The 13,101-nt window shown below is 61.7% G+C and overlaps 1 protein-coding gene across 2 annotated transcripts; it reads left to right on the top strand.

Moving 5' to 3' along the window:
* The first annotated feature begins 2,488 nt into the window (after positions 1 to 2,488).
* On the top strand, positions 2,489 to 9,841 carry PLPP2 (phospholipid phosphatase 2). 2 transcript variants are annotated; one of them, XM_072722097.1, is made up of 6 exons: positions 2,489 to 2,643; positions 4,781 to 4,932; positions 5,071 to 5,348; positions 8,799 to 8,856; positions 9,099 to 9,275; positions 9,445 to 9,841. In XM_072722097.1, exons 1-6 carry the CDS (start codon positions 2,592 to 2,594, stop codon positions 9,589 to 9,591), a joined length of 864 nt encoding a protein of 287 aa, XP_072578198.1. In that variant the 5' UTR covers positions 2,489 to 2,591; the 3' UTR covers positions 9,592 to 9,841. The 2 variants fall into 2 exon arrangements, with proteins under 2 accessions (XP_072578198.1, XP_072578199.1); XM_072722098.1 differs by having other exon boundaries at positions 2,526 to 2,639.
* The last annotated feature ends 3,260 nt before the right edge of the window (positions 9,842 to 13,101 follow it).

Consider the following 13,101-nt stretch of genomic DNA (forward strand, 5'->3'; position numbering starts at 1 on the left):
TCTTTACACCCACGTGGGGCTGGAACTTAGCCCTCAGGGAAGTACAGAAAGCGCCAAGAATGCTGCACTCGGGCACCTACTGTGTGCCAGGCGCTGTCTGCCCCCCTCCCACGCATCTCTCCCCAGTCTTCACTGTATTGGAGACAAAGGCACCGGGAGCCCATCAGGTGGACGGGAACTAATGCCTCTGAGCCCTGAGCTCACTCCCTGGTGGATCTAGGGGACTAACCCTAACCCTGGTGTCCAGGGGACCGGCCGGGGGCTCAGTCTGCCCCTGCAGGTGCAGGAGGAGCTCTCGGGGTCTGGCTCCCAGGAGCAGGGCTCGCCAGCCTCAGGCGTGCTCTGTAAAGGGTTAAAGCAGACTCCAAGTGTGAAGACTCCCTGAAATGTGGGGGACCCCAGCCAGCAGACGCAGGAGCCCTGACCCCAATCCTAATCCTTGCTGTCCTCTTTAGAGTTTAATCCTGACCCTGCCCGGGTATTTAGGGACAGGGTGAGATTGAGGTCAGTGGGGGAGGGCAGGTGGCCACACTGTTGCTCCGGCCACGCTTCTCCCAGCTAAACAGGCGGCGCTGCTTCCCACCCAGGGTCTCTGCCCACAGGAGCCTCCCCTGGAGACCCGGGGCCCAGCCGCAGCCCCCCCGCCCCTGCATCATGCCATGTCCCCTTGGCGGGCTGCCCCCGGCCATCTCCCCGCCCAGCACACAGTAGGTACTCAGGAAGGAAGCCCTGTTGACTCCAGTGCAGCCTTTCACATTCTCTACTTTAACTGAGGGTGGGTGGTCACCTTGAGCTTAAAGTGAGGAAAGTTCAGGAATACGGTCAGGTGACATTTATGTAGCATGCTGCTGAGTGTCCCGGATGCCGTCCGCATGTCACTCATCAGGCAATTCTCAAAGAACCCACGATCCATTCCGGGCTGCACGAGTGAGTGAACGGATGGACGGAGGGAGCTGGAGCCTGGGACCTGCTTCCCCTGGGGTCCGTCCTGCTCCGAGTGGCGGCCAGAAAGCCAGTGAGCAGCGCCCGGCTGGAGTGGGAGAAACGCTGGATCCAGCTGAGCCTGAAACTGGACCCTGCGGCAGCCCCACCCCCGGCCAGACTGGAAAAACCCTCCAGCCAGGGAGTAAAGCTGAGTCTCCCGCCGCCTCCGCCTCGAGGGAGTCCAGTGACTCCTGCGGCAGGAGGAAGCTGCGTTTTTTTTTTAAGGATGTGCAACCTCCCGCCGCCCCCCACTCCTTGGCGGGTGCGGTTGGCAAGGGGGGGTGCTAGGGCTGTGCCTCCCACACCGTCTCTCCGCCACACCGTGGCCGGAAAATCTGGGTCCTGGAGTTTCCATGCTGGACTTTGTCATGTCCTGGGGGTGGGCTGGGTTATTTTGAGTGTGTGTGTGGGGGTGTCTGGGGGCTGCTCAGGGGGGGGAACGTTGTCTGGGGCGCTCGGGAGCTGGTCCCGGACATCCCGCCTCCCACTGCAGGCGTCACAGAGCCCTTGATCCTCTGTGCACTGTCCCCCGACTCCCAGCCCGGCTCCCTCCTGGAACCCCTGCACCCTGCAAGTGTCAGTGGGGCCGAGCTGAAGCCCCAGCGGCCTGACCTCGGCGAAGGGCCGCCTGTCTCTGGATCTGACCCCCTCATCTCTAGGAAGGGCTCAGAATCCTCCTGTTTCAGGGTCGTTGGAGGCACTGGGGCAGTGAACGTGTCTTAAGAGGTTGAGGGAGCGGGCCCTGGGCCAGGCCCCTGGGTTGAGTCCCAGCTCGGCATCTTCCCCTGCTGTGACCTTGGAGGAGGGACAGTCCCTGCTGTCCTGTGTCCTGCCAGGTCAGGGCAGGGCTGATGGTGTCAGCCCAGGGTCCAGTGCCCGTGCCAGGGCCTCAGTTCTCCCGGCCTGGGCGCTCCCAGGACCCGCGGGGTGGGGTGGGGGGTGTGCGCGGGGCACAGACCTTCCAGCTGGCGGGCGACTCCTCCCCCCACCCCCTTGGCTCCTGCTGGGACAGCGGGTGTGCGGGTGCCGCAGCCTGGGGGAGGCCGGGCAGGGGGAGCCCCGCATGGGAGGGCCCGGCCCAGGAGGAGGCGCTGGGCCTGTGTCCTGTCCCGCCTCCCGACCCAGGTGCCCAGAGGCGCCCCCGCAAGGGCCGCTCCCACCGGCCGAGGACGAGCTCCCCCGGGGAGGGGAGGGGGAGGGGGAAGGGGGGGAGGCGGGAGGGGAGGGGGAGGGGGAAGGGGGGAGGGGGAGGGGGGAGGGGGGCCCTCCCTCTTGCTCGGCCCCTTCTCCGACTCAGCGGGGCGGGGGCCCTGGCCCTCAGCCTGGGGGTGGAGACATGACCCCTCCGGGCTCCCCGCTCCCCTCCCCCTCCGCGGCCCCTCCCCCTTCTCCCCTGCCCCCTCCCCCTCCCCCCTCCCCGCTGCGGGGCCGGGCCGGGCCGGGGCGGGCGGGGGCAGAGTCCGCCCTCCCGCCCGCCCGCCCTCCGCGCCCCGCCCCGCCCCGCCCCGCCCTGGCAGGGCCTGGCTCCGCGGCCATGTGACCCCGCGGCCTGGCCGGGGCGCGACGGGACGCGCTGGGACGGGCGTCGGGGGTCGCGGGCGGGCGGCATGGGGCGCCGCTGGGTCTTCGTGCTGCTCGACGTGCTGTGCGTGCTGGTCGGTAAGCGCGGCCCGGGGCGCGGCGGCGGGGGCGGGGGCGGGGGCGGGGGCGGGCGGGGCTCCTCGCGCGGGGACCCGGACCCCCCCCCCCGGGGCGCGCATCCGCGGGGGGCGGCGGGATTCGAACCCGGCCCCGGCGGGGGGACGAGGAGGCCGGGCCGCGGGCGTCGGGCGGCCCAAACCTGCCGGGCGGGTGTGCGGGCCGGGCTGGGGGAGGGGCGCCCCAGGGCCCAGGGCCCCGCCCCCCGCCCCGGGGTCCCGGCGACAGAGGCCGAGGGGGGAGGGGAGGGGAGGGGGGAGGGGAGGGGGCCTGCACCCCCCCCCCCCCCCCCCCGGGGTTCCCGTGCTGTGCTCCGCCCCGGGCCAGGCCTTCCGGGAGCCTCCTGCCAGCCGGACCCCGCAGCGGGGGGTGCCCGTGCCAGCCCAGCCCTCTACTGAGCAACTGTCCCTTACATTTAAACCTCCGTGTGGCACCTGCTGCGGGCCAGGCACAAGGGACATTGCCCGTAATCAAGCCTCCCCCACCAAGCAGCGGGGAGGTGCGGCTGCAGACCAGAGAGGTCCAGGCACCTGCTGGGCTCACACAGCACCCGCAGGCCAGCAGAGACCCGGTGGGCGCAGCCCCTGGCGCGGGGTGCTGAGGCCAGGCCCACGGCTCCCATTCTTGAGGCTTCAGCGCAGAAGCAGTTGACTTTCCTCGGGTGACGAGGCAGCACCGAGGACAACACGGTGTATTGTGGGGGTGATGCAAAGGCAGGGAGGTTGCACGGGTGCCCGCCGCAAGGGCCGGAGCCAGAGCCCAGGCGCAGAGGCCCCGGTTCCATGCTGGGAGCTCCGGTTCCAGCTCAGGGTGACTGAGCCCCCGAGAGAGGTGCGGGGGACAGGAGCAGGGAGGCCGACCTGGGCGCCCAGGCACCCTGTGCAGCTGCAGGATGAGGCTTGAGCCGATGGCTCAGCATATTCTGGCCTGGCCCCCCCCAACCTGGAGCCCCCCCCCCCCACCTCCACCCTGGCCCTCGCTCAGCAGCTGAGGGACCCCACGGAAACAGCTCCAAACGGGTGTACCCCGCCTCATGGGCAGCACGATCAGCCTTCTGGGGACCCTCCTCTGCGCCCTGGCACCGGCCCCAGCCTGGCCGCTCTGCAGGCCCGGCCCACCTCTACACCCTGGCACCGCCACTGCCCCTGCCCGGTGCTCCTCCCCGCCCGCCCTGAACTTCCTCAGTCCCCGCAAGCACCGTCTGTGTGCCCTACCTGACAGCCCCACAGCATCCCTGACCCCGTTGCTGTTTGCTCGGGATTCTTCACCCCGACCCTCCCAGCTCCGCGGGCAGCCCTCTGCGTCCCCAGACTCCGCTCTACACTTGGTCCCCTGGGAGGAGGAGCTGGCCTTGCCACGGCCTCCTGTGGTATTCAGGCCTCAGAAGAGTCACACCCTTTTAGGCTTGTCACCTGCCCTGCTGAGGGCAAAGGGCGCTCTGCGTGTGGCTGTCACTCTCAGCTCAGCAGGGCCCTAGGACCCCAGAGCCTTTCATTTTCCTGCCAGAACTTGTGGCTCCTGGAGACGCGGGAGCGCGTCCCAGGACCCTGGGATCAGGACCTGAGCTGAGGGCGGGTGCTTCACCCGCTGAGCCTCCCAGGCGCCCCCCTTTTTTTCAAAGATGCTTATCGACCACCTGCCCAGGCCAAGCCCTGGGAAGGCCCCAGGGACAGCCTTGAGCATATGGCACCCCCCTCCCGTGCTCGGTGAGGAGCGTCACACTCTGCATAAATACGTAGAGCACCGGGGACCTGGAGAACACATGTCGTCCGTGAAAGGCTGGACGGCGCGCAGGCTGGAGGGCAGTTAGGCAGAGACGTGTCGGGCAGTGAGGACGCGTGCCAGGTGCCGGGGGTGGTGCTTGTGGAGTTTGTTCAGGAGCAGAAAGGGGGCTGGAGGGAAGCGGGGGGTGGGAGATGCGGGGGGCTTACGGCGGGCCCGGAAAGGTCTGGTGTTCGTCTGAGGGTGATGGGGAACCGCGAGGGGTTTTAATGGGGCAGCGCCCCCCATTTGCCGTGGGGAAGGCTCCTGCTGGCTGTCAGGTCAGTGCGGGGCGGCGGGGGGCACCCGGCCACTGGCTTCTCTCCCCTGCCCCCAGCCTCTCTGCCTTTCGCCATCCTGACGCTTGTGAACGCCCCGTACAAGCGAGGGTTCTACTGTGGGGACGACTCCATCCGGTACCCGTACCGTCCAGACACCATCACACACGGGCTCATGGCCGGGGTCACCATCACGGCCACCGTTGTCCTTGTAAGGCTGGCCAGGGTGGGCGGGTGGGCGGGCTGCGGGGTGCTCTGGAGTTCCCGGTACCCCAGGGACCCCAGCCGACCCGGGGGCGGGAACCCTGCACCCGGAGCCCCCCGCGGCCCTGAGCTGTCCCCTCTGCAGGTCTCGGCCGGGGAGGCCTACCTGGTGTACACTGACCGCCTCTACTCCCGCTCCGACTTCAACAACTACGTGGCCGCCGTCTACAAGGTGCTGGGGACCTTCCTGTTCGGGGCTGCGGTGAGTCAGTCTCTGACGGATCTGGCCAAGTACATGATTGGCCGGCTGCGCCCCAACTTCCTGGCGGTGTGCGACCCTGACTGGAGCCGCGTCAACTGCTCGCTGTACGTGCAGGTGGAGAAGGTGTGCAGGGGAAGCCCCGCTAACGTCACCGAGTCCAGGTGGGTGCCGGGCCAGCAGCCCCCACTCGGGGTCATGCGGGGGCCCCAAGCCGCATCTTCCCGCTCCCCACCCCTGGGGGAGGAGGGGGCCCTGGAGCGGGACCCTCAGGAGCTGGATGCTGAAGAGCGAGCTTCCTGCGGAGAAGGTTGAAGAGGTGATTCCCTCACTGAGCAGAGGCTGAGGTGGGGGGTGGCTGCGGGCCTGGGTCCTGCAGACGAGAGGGCGCGGGTGCAGGGGCTGAGCCCTCTGCCCCGCTTCTGCTCTGTGCTCTCACTCTGTGATAAGCTCCATTGCCATTCTTATTTTCCTTTTTAAAAGATTGAAATAAAATTCACACAGCTAAAATTCACTAATTTCGCTATTTTAACGTGTACAATTCATTGATTTTTAGTAATTCACAAAGTTGTGCGGCCATTCCACCGTCTTATTCCAGAATATTTTCATCGCCCCAGAAAGAAGCTCCATGTGTATTAATCATCATTACCCAGTCGGTGCCCACCCGGCTCTTCCCCCCTCAGCCCCACTCCTGGCCCCTGCCCCCCTGGCTCCCCCCACCCCGCGGCCATTCATTGTAACTATGGATCAGGAAGGCTTTCTGCTGTTTTGCTGTTTTCTGCATATTTTCTGTTTTTATGCTGACCTTTGTGTTTCTTCCGTACTGCCGCCTTTTGTTAGTTGTTGACCGTGCTAAGAGTTTATGGCCATGTGGTGCCCTTATGAGATTATTTTCACAAATTATATTTTTATACATTTTATGTTCAACAACTTAGATTTATAATTACTATTTTTTAAGACTTTATTTATTTATTCATAGAGACAGAGAGAGAGAGGCAGAGACACAGGCAGAGGGAGAAGTGGGCCCCATGTAGGGAGCCCGACGCGGGACTTGATCCCGGGGTGCTAGGACCACGCCCTGGACCAAAAGCAGGCGCTAAACTGCTGAGCTACCCAGGTGTCCCTGTTTTATGCAATTTTTTAAAAATTGAGGTATAGGGCAGCCCCGGTGGCTCAGTGGTTTAGCACCTGCCTTGGCCCAGGGCATGATCCTGGGGTCCCGGGATCGAGCCCCACATCAGGCTCCCTGCATGGAGCCTGCCTCTCCCTCTGCCTGTGTCTCTGCTTCTCTCTCTCTCTCTCTCTGTTTGTGTCTTTCATGAATGAATAAATAAAATCTTTTAAAAAATTGAGGGATAATTGGCCTATACCACTGTATTAATTTTAGGTGCACAATATAATGACTTGGCATTTGTATTTGCCTTGAAATGATCACGACAGTAAATCTAGCCAACGTTCATTCCTGTATATGCAGTTCAAAAAAATTATCAGAAAACCCAGGAATCCTAAGCCACAGGTACTTCAGTGCAGAAGTTCGTATTGTGTAATTGCCTTGCTGGTGTCTCTCAGGTCGTTGTGTGGATTTGACTTGCTGTCTGGTACCTTTCGTGTTCCTGGAAAGACTCCCTTTTGGAATTTCTTAGAAGGCAGGTGTTTGAGCAGTGAAATCTCACTTTTTGCGTATCTGGGAATGTCTTAGTTTCTCCTTCGTTTTTAGGGGATAACTTTGCCAGATGTGGGATTCTGGGTTCCTTTGAATGTGTCATCCCACTGCCTCTGGCTTCCAAGGCTTCTGATGCGAAACCGGCTGCTAATTGTACCGAGGGCCCTCGTCCAGGAGGGGTCTCCTGTCGCTGCTTGCACGATTCTCCCTGGCGGTCCTTTGGCAGGTTGATTACACCGTGTCTGAGTTTCTCCTGCTGGAGCTCATCAAGCTGCTTTGGGGCGTCGATTAAGTTTTCGATAGGATTAGGGAGGTGTTCAGCTGTTATTTCTGCAGACACTGTCTGTGGCCCTGCCTGCCCCTCCCCTCTGGGCTCCCTCTGGGCTCCTACTGTGCAGGTGACTGCTCTGGCTCTGTGCCCACCTCTGGTCCTCCCTTCCCTTTACTCTCTGCTCCTCCGGTTGGATCATCTCTGTTGACTTGTGTCCGTGCTTGCACTTTGCCTGCTCAGATCTGCTGGTGATCATGCATTTCAGATTCAGCTCCAGAACGTCTCTGTCTGGTTCCTTTAGATGATCTCTGTCTCCGTCAGTATTCTCTAGTGAGACATCGCTTAGCTCTTTGGACAGATTTTTTTTTTAAGATTTTATTTATTTATTCATGAGAATACACAGAGAGGAGAGAGAGGCAGAGACACAGGCAGAGGGAGAAGCAGGCTCCATGCAGGGAGCCCAATGTGGGACTTGATCCCGGGTCTCCAGGATCACACCCTGGGCTGAAGGCAGGTGCTAAACTGCTGAGCCACCAGGGCTGCCCCTTTGGACAGATTTTAAACGGCTGTTGAAAAGTCCTTGTCCAGCAAGTCTGGCGCCTGCATGTCCGCGGGGACAGCTTCTCTTACTAGATTTTTTCCCCCTGTGCCTTGGCCACACTTTTCCCAGCCTGCCTAGTACTAATTTGGTTGAAAACCGGGCATTTTTCATATTGTAGTGCAGCAACTCTGGGAATCGGATTGAACTCCCTGCCCCAGGGATTGTTGTTGGTGTTTGTTGCGGTTGTTGATTGGTTAGCGGCCTTTCTGCACTAGTTTTGTAAATCTTGTATTCTTTGTCATGTGTGGTCGTGAAGTTCTTTCTGATGACTAGTGGGTCGGTGGAGATTTTCTCAGACACCAGGCTCTAGGAGAAAGCTCTTGGGGTTACAGGTGGGCTCTGTGCGCCGTGTTGGGGCCCTGCCTCGGTGCTCGCTCGGGCTTCCTGTGCGTTGTGCGCACCTGACGGGCAGGCGAGGTGAGAGCGAAGGGCTTCCTTCTCGGGCTTCAGCCGCTGTGCATCTCCCCGGACGGCAGGGACAAGTGTTGGCTGTACGTGTTTCAGAGCACTGCCCCAGCTAGCTGCTCAGCGCCGGGAGGGTGGGGTCCAGCTCCGCACACCGGGTCCAAACAAGTAAGCACAGTTGTGCAGAGAGGTCGGTTCTGCTCTTGGTCCGTGTGGCCTTCGTCAGTCAGGCTCTGTTCCTACCCGTGGGTTCCATGTCTCTTCAGGAGGGCTGGCCCTTTGGAGCTTCTTAGTCTGCCACGTTCTCTTGTCCACTGATGTGCTTTTTGCTAAAACTTGAATTTACTTCTTGCCTCAAGTACCACAGATGGGAGATAACCCTGACATGTGGTGGTACCTGTTTGCCGGACACAGGTGTTTGCGCTGGTTGTTTGGTGGCCCTACGACATTTGTGCTAAAGGCCGTGAGCCCCACTTGGAGACTTTCTGTTGTGTGGTCAGAGAAATGAGGAGGGGCTGTGTTTCCCCACAACCCACCCCCGTGCTGGGTCCCAGACTACAGGCCACACAGTGGGAGGGGAGCAGAGGTGGGACTGAGCTTCCGCACCTCCGAGCCTGGGCCCTGCGCTGTCTTCTCTGTGCAGCCCTCCTGACGCCTGGCCTCTCCTTTCTCAGGCTGTCCTTCTATTCCGGACACTCCTCCTTTGGGATGTACTGCATGATGTTCTTGGCGGTGAGTCTTGTTCCTAGGGTTGGCTTTGGGACCGGCCGAGTCGCTGCCTTCTCTGGGCCTCAGTCTCTCCTTCCGTAGAGGGGTGGGCGGAGGTGGTGATGGATCGGGCTGACTGGTGTGCTCCTGGGAGCCAAAGGCCCCGGGCCTACTGGCTCCTGTTCGTGGACTCAGCTCCCGTGTGTGCCTGGGTGTGGGGTGAGCCCAGCCGGCTCCCGGGCTCACCGCCGCCCTCTGGCCCGCAGCTGTACGTGCAGGCGCGGCTCTGCTGGAAGTGGGCCCGGCTTCTGCGGCCCACGGTGCAGTTCTTCCTGCTGGCCTTTGCGCTCTATGTGGGCTACACCCGCGTGTCTGACCACAAGCACCACTGGAGTGATGTCCTGGTTGGCCTCCTGCAGGGGGCACTGGTGGCCGGCCTCACCGTGAGCTCCTGGGCTTGACCTTCCCCGCACCGCCCACTGCCCTGGGACCCTCGTCCTTCTCCCTGCGCGGGTCTTCCCCCCCAGAGCCCCTTCCTCACCCCCCTGCCTTCCCCGGGGCGGGGGGCCGTGCCAGTCCCCAGCCCCCGGCAGCTCTCGCCTTCCCCCCTAGGTTCGCTACGTCTCTGACTTCTTCAAGTCCCGGCCCCCGCAGCGCTGCCTGGAGGAGGAGCTGGGCCGGAAGCCTAGCCTGTCCCTGACGCTGACCCTGGGTGAGACTGACCGCAACCACTACGGGTACCCGGTCTCCTCTTCCTGAGGGACGTCTGTGGGTCCAGCTGGGTGCCGGCCGTGCCCAGGCCCTCCCTTGGGGCGGCGACGAGGGCTCCACACAGGCTCGAGTGCCCCGTGCTGGTGGCTGCTTTGCGTTTGGAAGGCGGGCCTCGTGTTCTCCGCGCCCTCAGAACCCCCTTTGTTGGATTAGGGGGGCCCTGGGGGTCCAGATAGATGCTGTTTTTGTAAAGTGTAATGTATATGTGGACTTTTAGTAAAACGGAGCGTTTGCTCGACGCGTGGTGTCGGCCTGTGTTCCTTACGTTGTGAGCGCTGTTCCCGCGCGGGGTCGCTTCCTGGCGGGGGCTCAGCTGAGCTCGGGCGCAGACAGCTGGTGGCGGTGGTGGCCGTGCTGTCGTGGGGAAACGCGGAGAGAGGATGCTGCCCCGCCTCACCCCGCGTACGTCCTCGTCTGCCTGTGGACTCGCGTGCATCACGGCCGGAGTCCCCTGAGCTCCATCCCACACACGCGGACAGAGACCATGAGGAGGAGGCCGTGGGGACCTCTGGTCTCGTCGGTGGGTCAGAAGTACCGCTGACAGCCCCTGACAGCTGACGGCATCCTTGTCCTTAACCTGTGCGACCCGGTTCTGTTTCGGGCCAGACTGTCCAGGTTTTGTTCTCCAACACCCCGCTGGTGTCCCAGAATTGCTTGATGTTGTCTTGGGGGGGTCGTGCCCCGTGGATGCTGGATCGGGTCTGGAAACTGAAAGCCTTGCTGTTTGTGGCCTGGAAGTCAACAAGGCAGTGCAAGGGCAGCCAAGGCCTCACTGGCCTCCTCTGCTCCTCTCAGCAGGGGGAGCGGCCCCGTGGCACAGCGCTTGGGGCGAGGGTCCCGTGCGCTGCGGGAGGCTCTGGCAGTTGTCTGTGCCCCGGGGAGGGCTGGGGTTGGGGACACCCTGGGTTTGAGCCAGAGTGGGGAGAGGTGCCTTCCTGGCTCTCCCCTCACGGTGGGGAGGCCTCTGCTGAGAGCCCCCCTCCCCCCGGCACAGGCCCCCCCCACATGGAAACCCTGGGTACAAGTTCAGTTACAGGTAAGAGCACTGTCAGGGGCTGAGGCCTCGCCTGCAGCGGGGCTGTGCCCAGGTCCGCTGCTGGGGAGCCTGGAGCCCCCCTGGGCGGTGGGCCGGGGGCTGGACCCCTCATCCCCCTTTCTGCTCGGGGACTACTCTCCCCGCAGCTGACCGGAGCCCTGCCCTCAGATCATCCCGTCTCGGCAGTGCCCACCTTAAACTGACGTACGTGGGGGCCCCGGGACTCCAGGTCTGGCCGCGCCCCGCGTTCCTGGCAGACTCCTGCAGCCGCAGATCCCTTGACCTGGCGCGTCCCCGCTGGGCATGCACGTGGGGCTCAGAGCAGCCCCTCGGACTCGGCTCGGGATGCCCGCTGCCCACATGCACAGACGTGAACGGCCGGAAAGTAGAATAGGGGCAGGCTCACTGCTGGAAGGAGACGGGGCGCCTGGCTGGCTCAGCCGGTTGAGCCTCTACCTTCGGCTCAAGTCACGATCGCGGGGTCCTGGGGTCGCCCCGCGCGGAGCTCCCTGCTCCTGCTTCTCCTTCTGTCCCTCCTCCTGCTTGTGATCTCTTTCTGTCTCTCTGTCAAATAAATAAATAAAATCTTTTTTTAAAAAATGGAAGGAGATGTGTTCAAAACCTTAGTGTAGGGCGGCCCGGGTGGCTCAGTGGTTTACGCCTGCCGTCAGCCCAGGGCGTGATCCTGGAGACCTGGGATCGAGTCCCGCGTTGGGCTCCCTGCATGGAGCCTGCTTCTCCCTCTGCCTGGGTCTCTGCCTCTCTCTGTGTGTCTGTCATGAATAAATAAATTTTTAAAAATTCTTAAAAAAAAAAAAAACCTCAGTGTAGGGGAAGCCTTCGGTAATTGGGGAAAACCGAGAGAGTGAACGCGGCATGCACGGTGGGTCCCGTGCCCGGGACACGCCAGGAGATGTCAGGCCTCCGGCCTCCGGAGCTGGTCGCCCCACGGAGCTTGGCTCGGCGGGATGACTGCAGAACATACAATGACAGTGTAGTGACTTTGATTTTTTTATTAAATATGTGTAAAGTAGTTTACATATTTTTATTTTGATTTATTTTATTTTATTTTTATTTATTTATTTATGATAGTCACAGAGAGAGAGAGAGAGAGAGGCAGAGACACAGGCAGAGGGAGAAGCAGGCTCCATGCACCGGGAGCCCGATGTGGGATGTGGGACTCGATCCGGGGTCTCCAGGATCGCGCCCTGGGCCAAAGGCAGGCGCTAAACCGCTGTGCCACCCAGGGATCCCAGTTTACATATTTTTAAGTGTTAAAGTTGTATTTGTCTCCAGAAGCTGTGTTTCTCCATTCGCCTCTTCTGGCCGGGCCTCAGCACAATAATGTGCCAGGAGGCAGAGACGCAGCCTCGCGGCCCCGTAGCCCCGTGCTGGGCCTGGATGGAGATGATCTCGGGGCCACTGTGACCTTGCTTTCGGGGCTGCGGCAGATGGGGAGGGGGCCCAGACGCCGTGGGGCCCAGATGTTGGACATCAGGCACTTGGCTTCACCAGAGGCATCGGGAAAGCCACCGTGAAGCTGCCCCGGGGCTGGGGAGCCTGGGTGTCCCAGGAGAGGGGACGGCAGTGACCGAGCCCTTGCTGCCCGTGAGGAGGACGTACCGAGGCTCAGGCAGGGGTGTCTGTGTCAGTGAAGGGGGTGTGGGCCGGACCCCACCGGGAGCTGGGCATCAGGAGCAGGTGGGAACGACCGATTTGGGGCCCCTGTTGGCACCCACTGCCGCCCTCCCTTCCCTGGCGTGGTGACCGTGAAGGTGTCCAGGCCACCGTGATGCTTTGGGCCCAAACAGTGGAAACAGCCATGGTTGAAACCTCTGAATGCGGTTTGCCAGCCGATGAGAGCAGGGAAAACAAGATGATGGAGGTGAGTGGGTCGTGGCAGAGGGTCTGGTTGGCCTTGGCCGTGAGAGCGCCTCGGTGCTTCACACAGACCCCAGGGCCACAGGCCTGAGGACAGACAGTGGTGCTGGCCCGGCTCGCCTCGAGTCCTCAAAGGGCCTGGAGGTCACAGCCTCTGGTCACAGTAAGCTTCTTGCTTTACCGGAGCCTTCGCACGCTTGTCTGGGTTGGTGAGAAAAGAGCTGCAGTTTCCGGGTTCACTGGTTCTTACAGATTAGGAAAAGTTAGGACATACGGATATGCCAGGCAGAGACGCAGGGCAGCCCTCACGTACGTGACTGTAGGGCTACACGCCTTACGGTTTCATGGAGAAAACGGTCTTTTCCTCTTTTTACAAAGGAGATTTTTCTGTTACTTCTTCTTGGAAACTCCTAGATCCTTAGTCATGGAAATACCATTTCTCATGCCCTGTTCTCAATGCCCCACATTTACCCTACTTTCTGACGTTTTTTTGACGGATGAAAAGCAGGAATTTCTTTTGAGTTTTTTTTTTCTTTTGAGTTTTTTAAGAGCAAAATGCTACTATGGTTTTGAGGGAAATC

This window comes from Vulpes vulpes, chromosome 9, assembly GCF_048418805.1.
Source record: "Vulpes vulpes isolate BD-2025 chromosome 9, VulVul3, whole genome shotgun sequence".
NCBI classification, from domain to species: Eukaryota; Metazoa; Chordata; class Mammalia; order Carnivora; family Canidae; genus Vulpes; species Vulpes vulpes.

Excerpts from the sequence above, each read along its gene's own strand:
- PLPP2 (XM_072722097.1), top strand. The coding sequence starts at position 2,592 with ATGGGGCGCCGCTGGGTCTTCGTGCTGCTCGACGTGCTGTGCGTGCTG. Across the intron at positions 2,644-4,780 it reads CGTGCTGTGCGTGCTGGTCG|CCTCTCTGCCTTTCGCCATC; the intron begins GTAAGCGCGGCC and ends CCCTGCCCCCAG. Across the intron at positions 8,857-9,098 it reads ACTGCATGATGTTCTTGGCG|CTGTACGTGCAGGCGCGGCT; the intron begins GTGAGTCTTGTT and ends TCTGGCCCGCAG.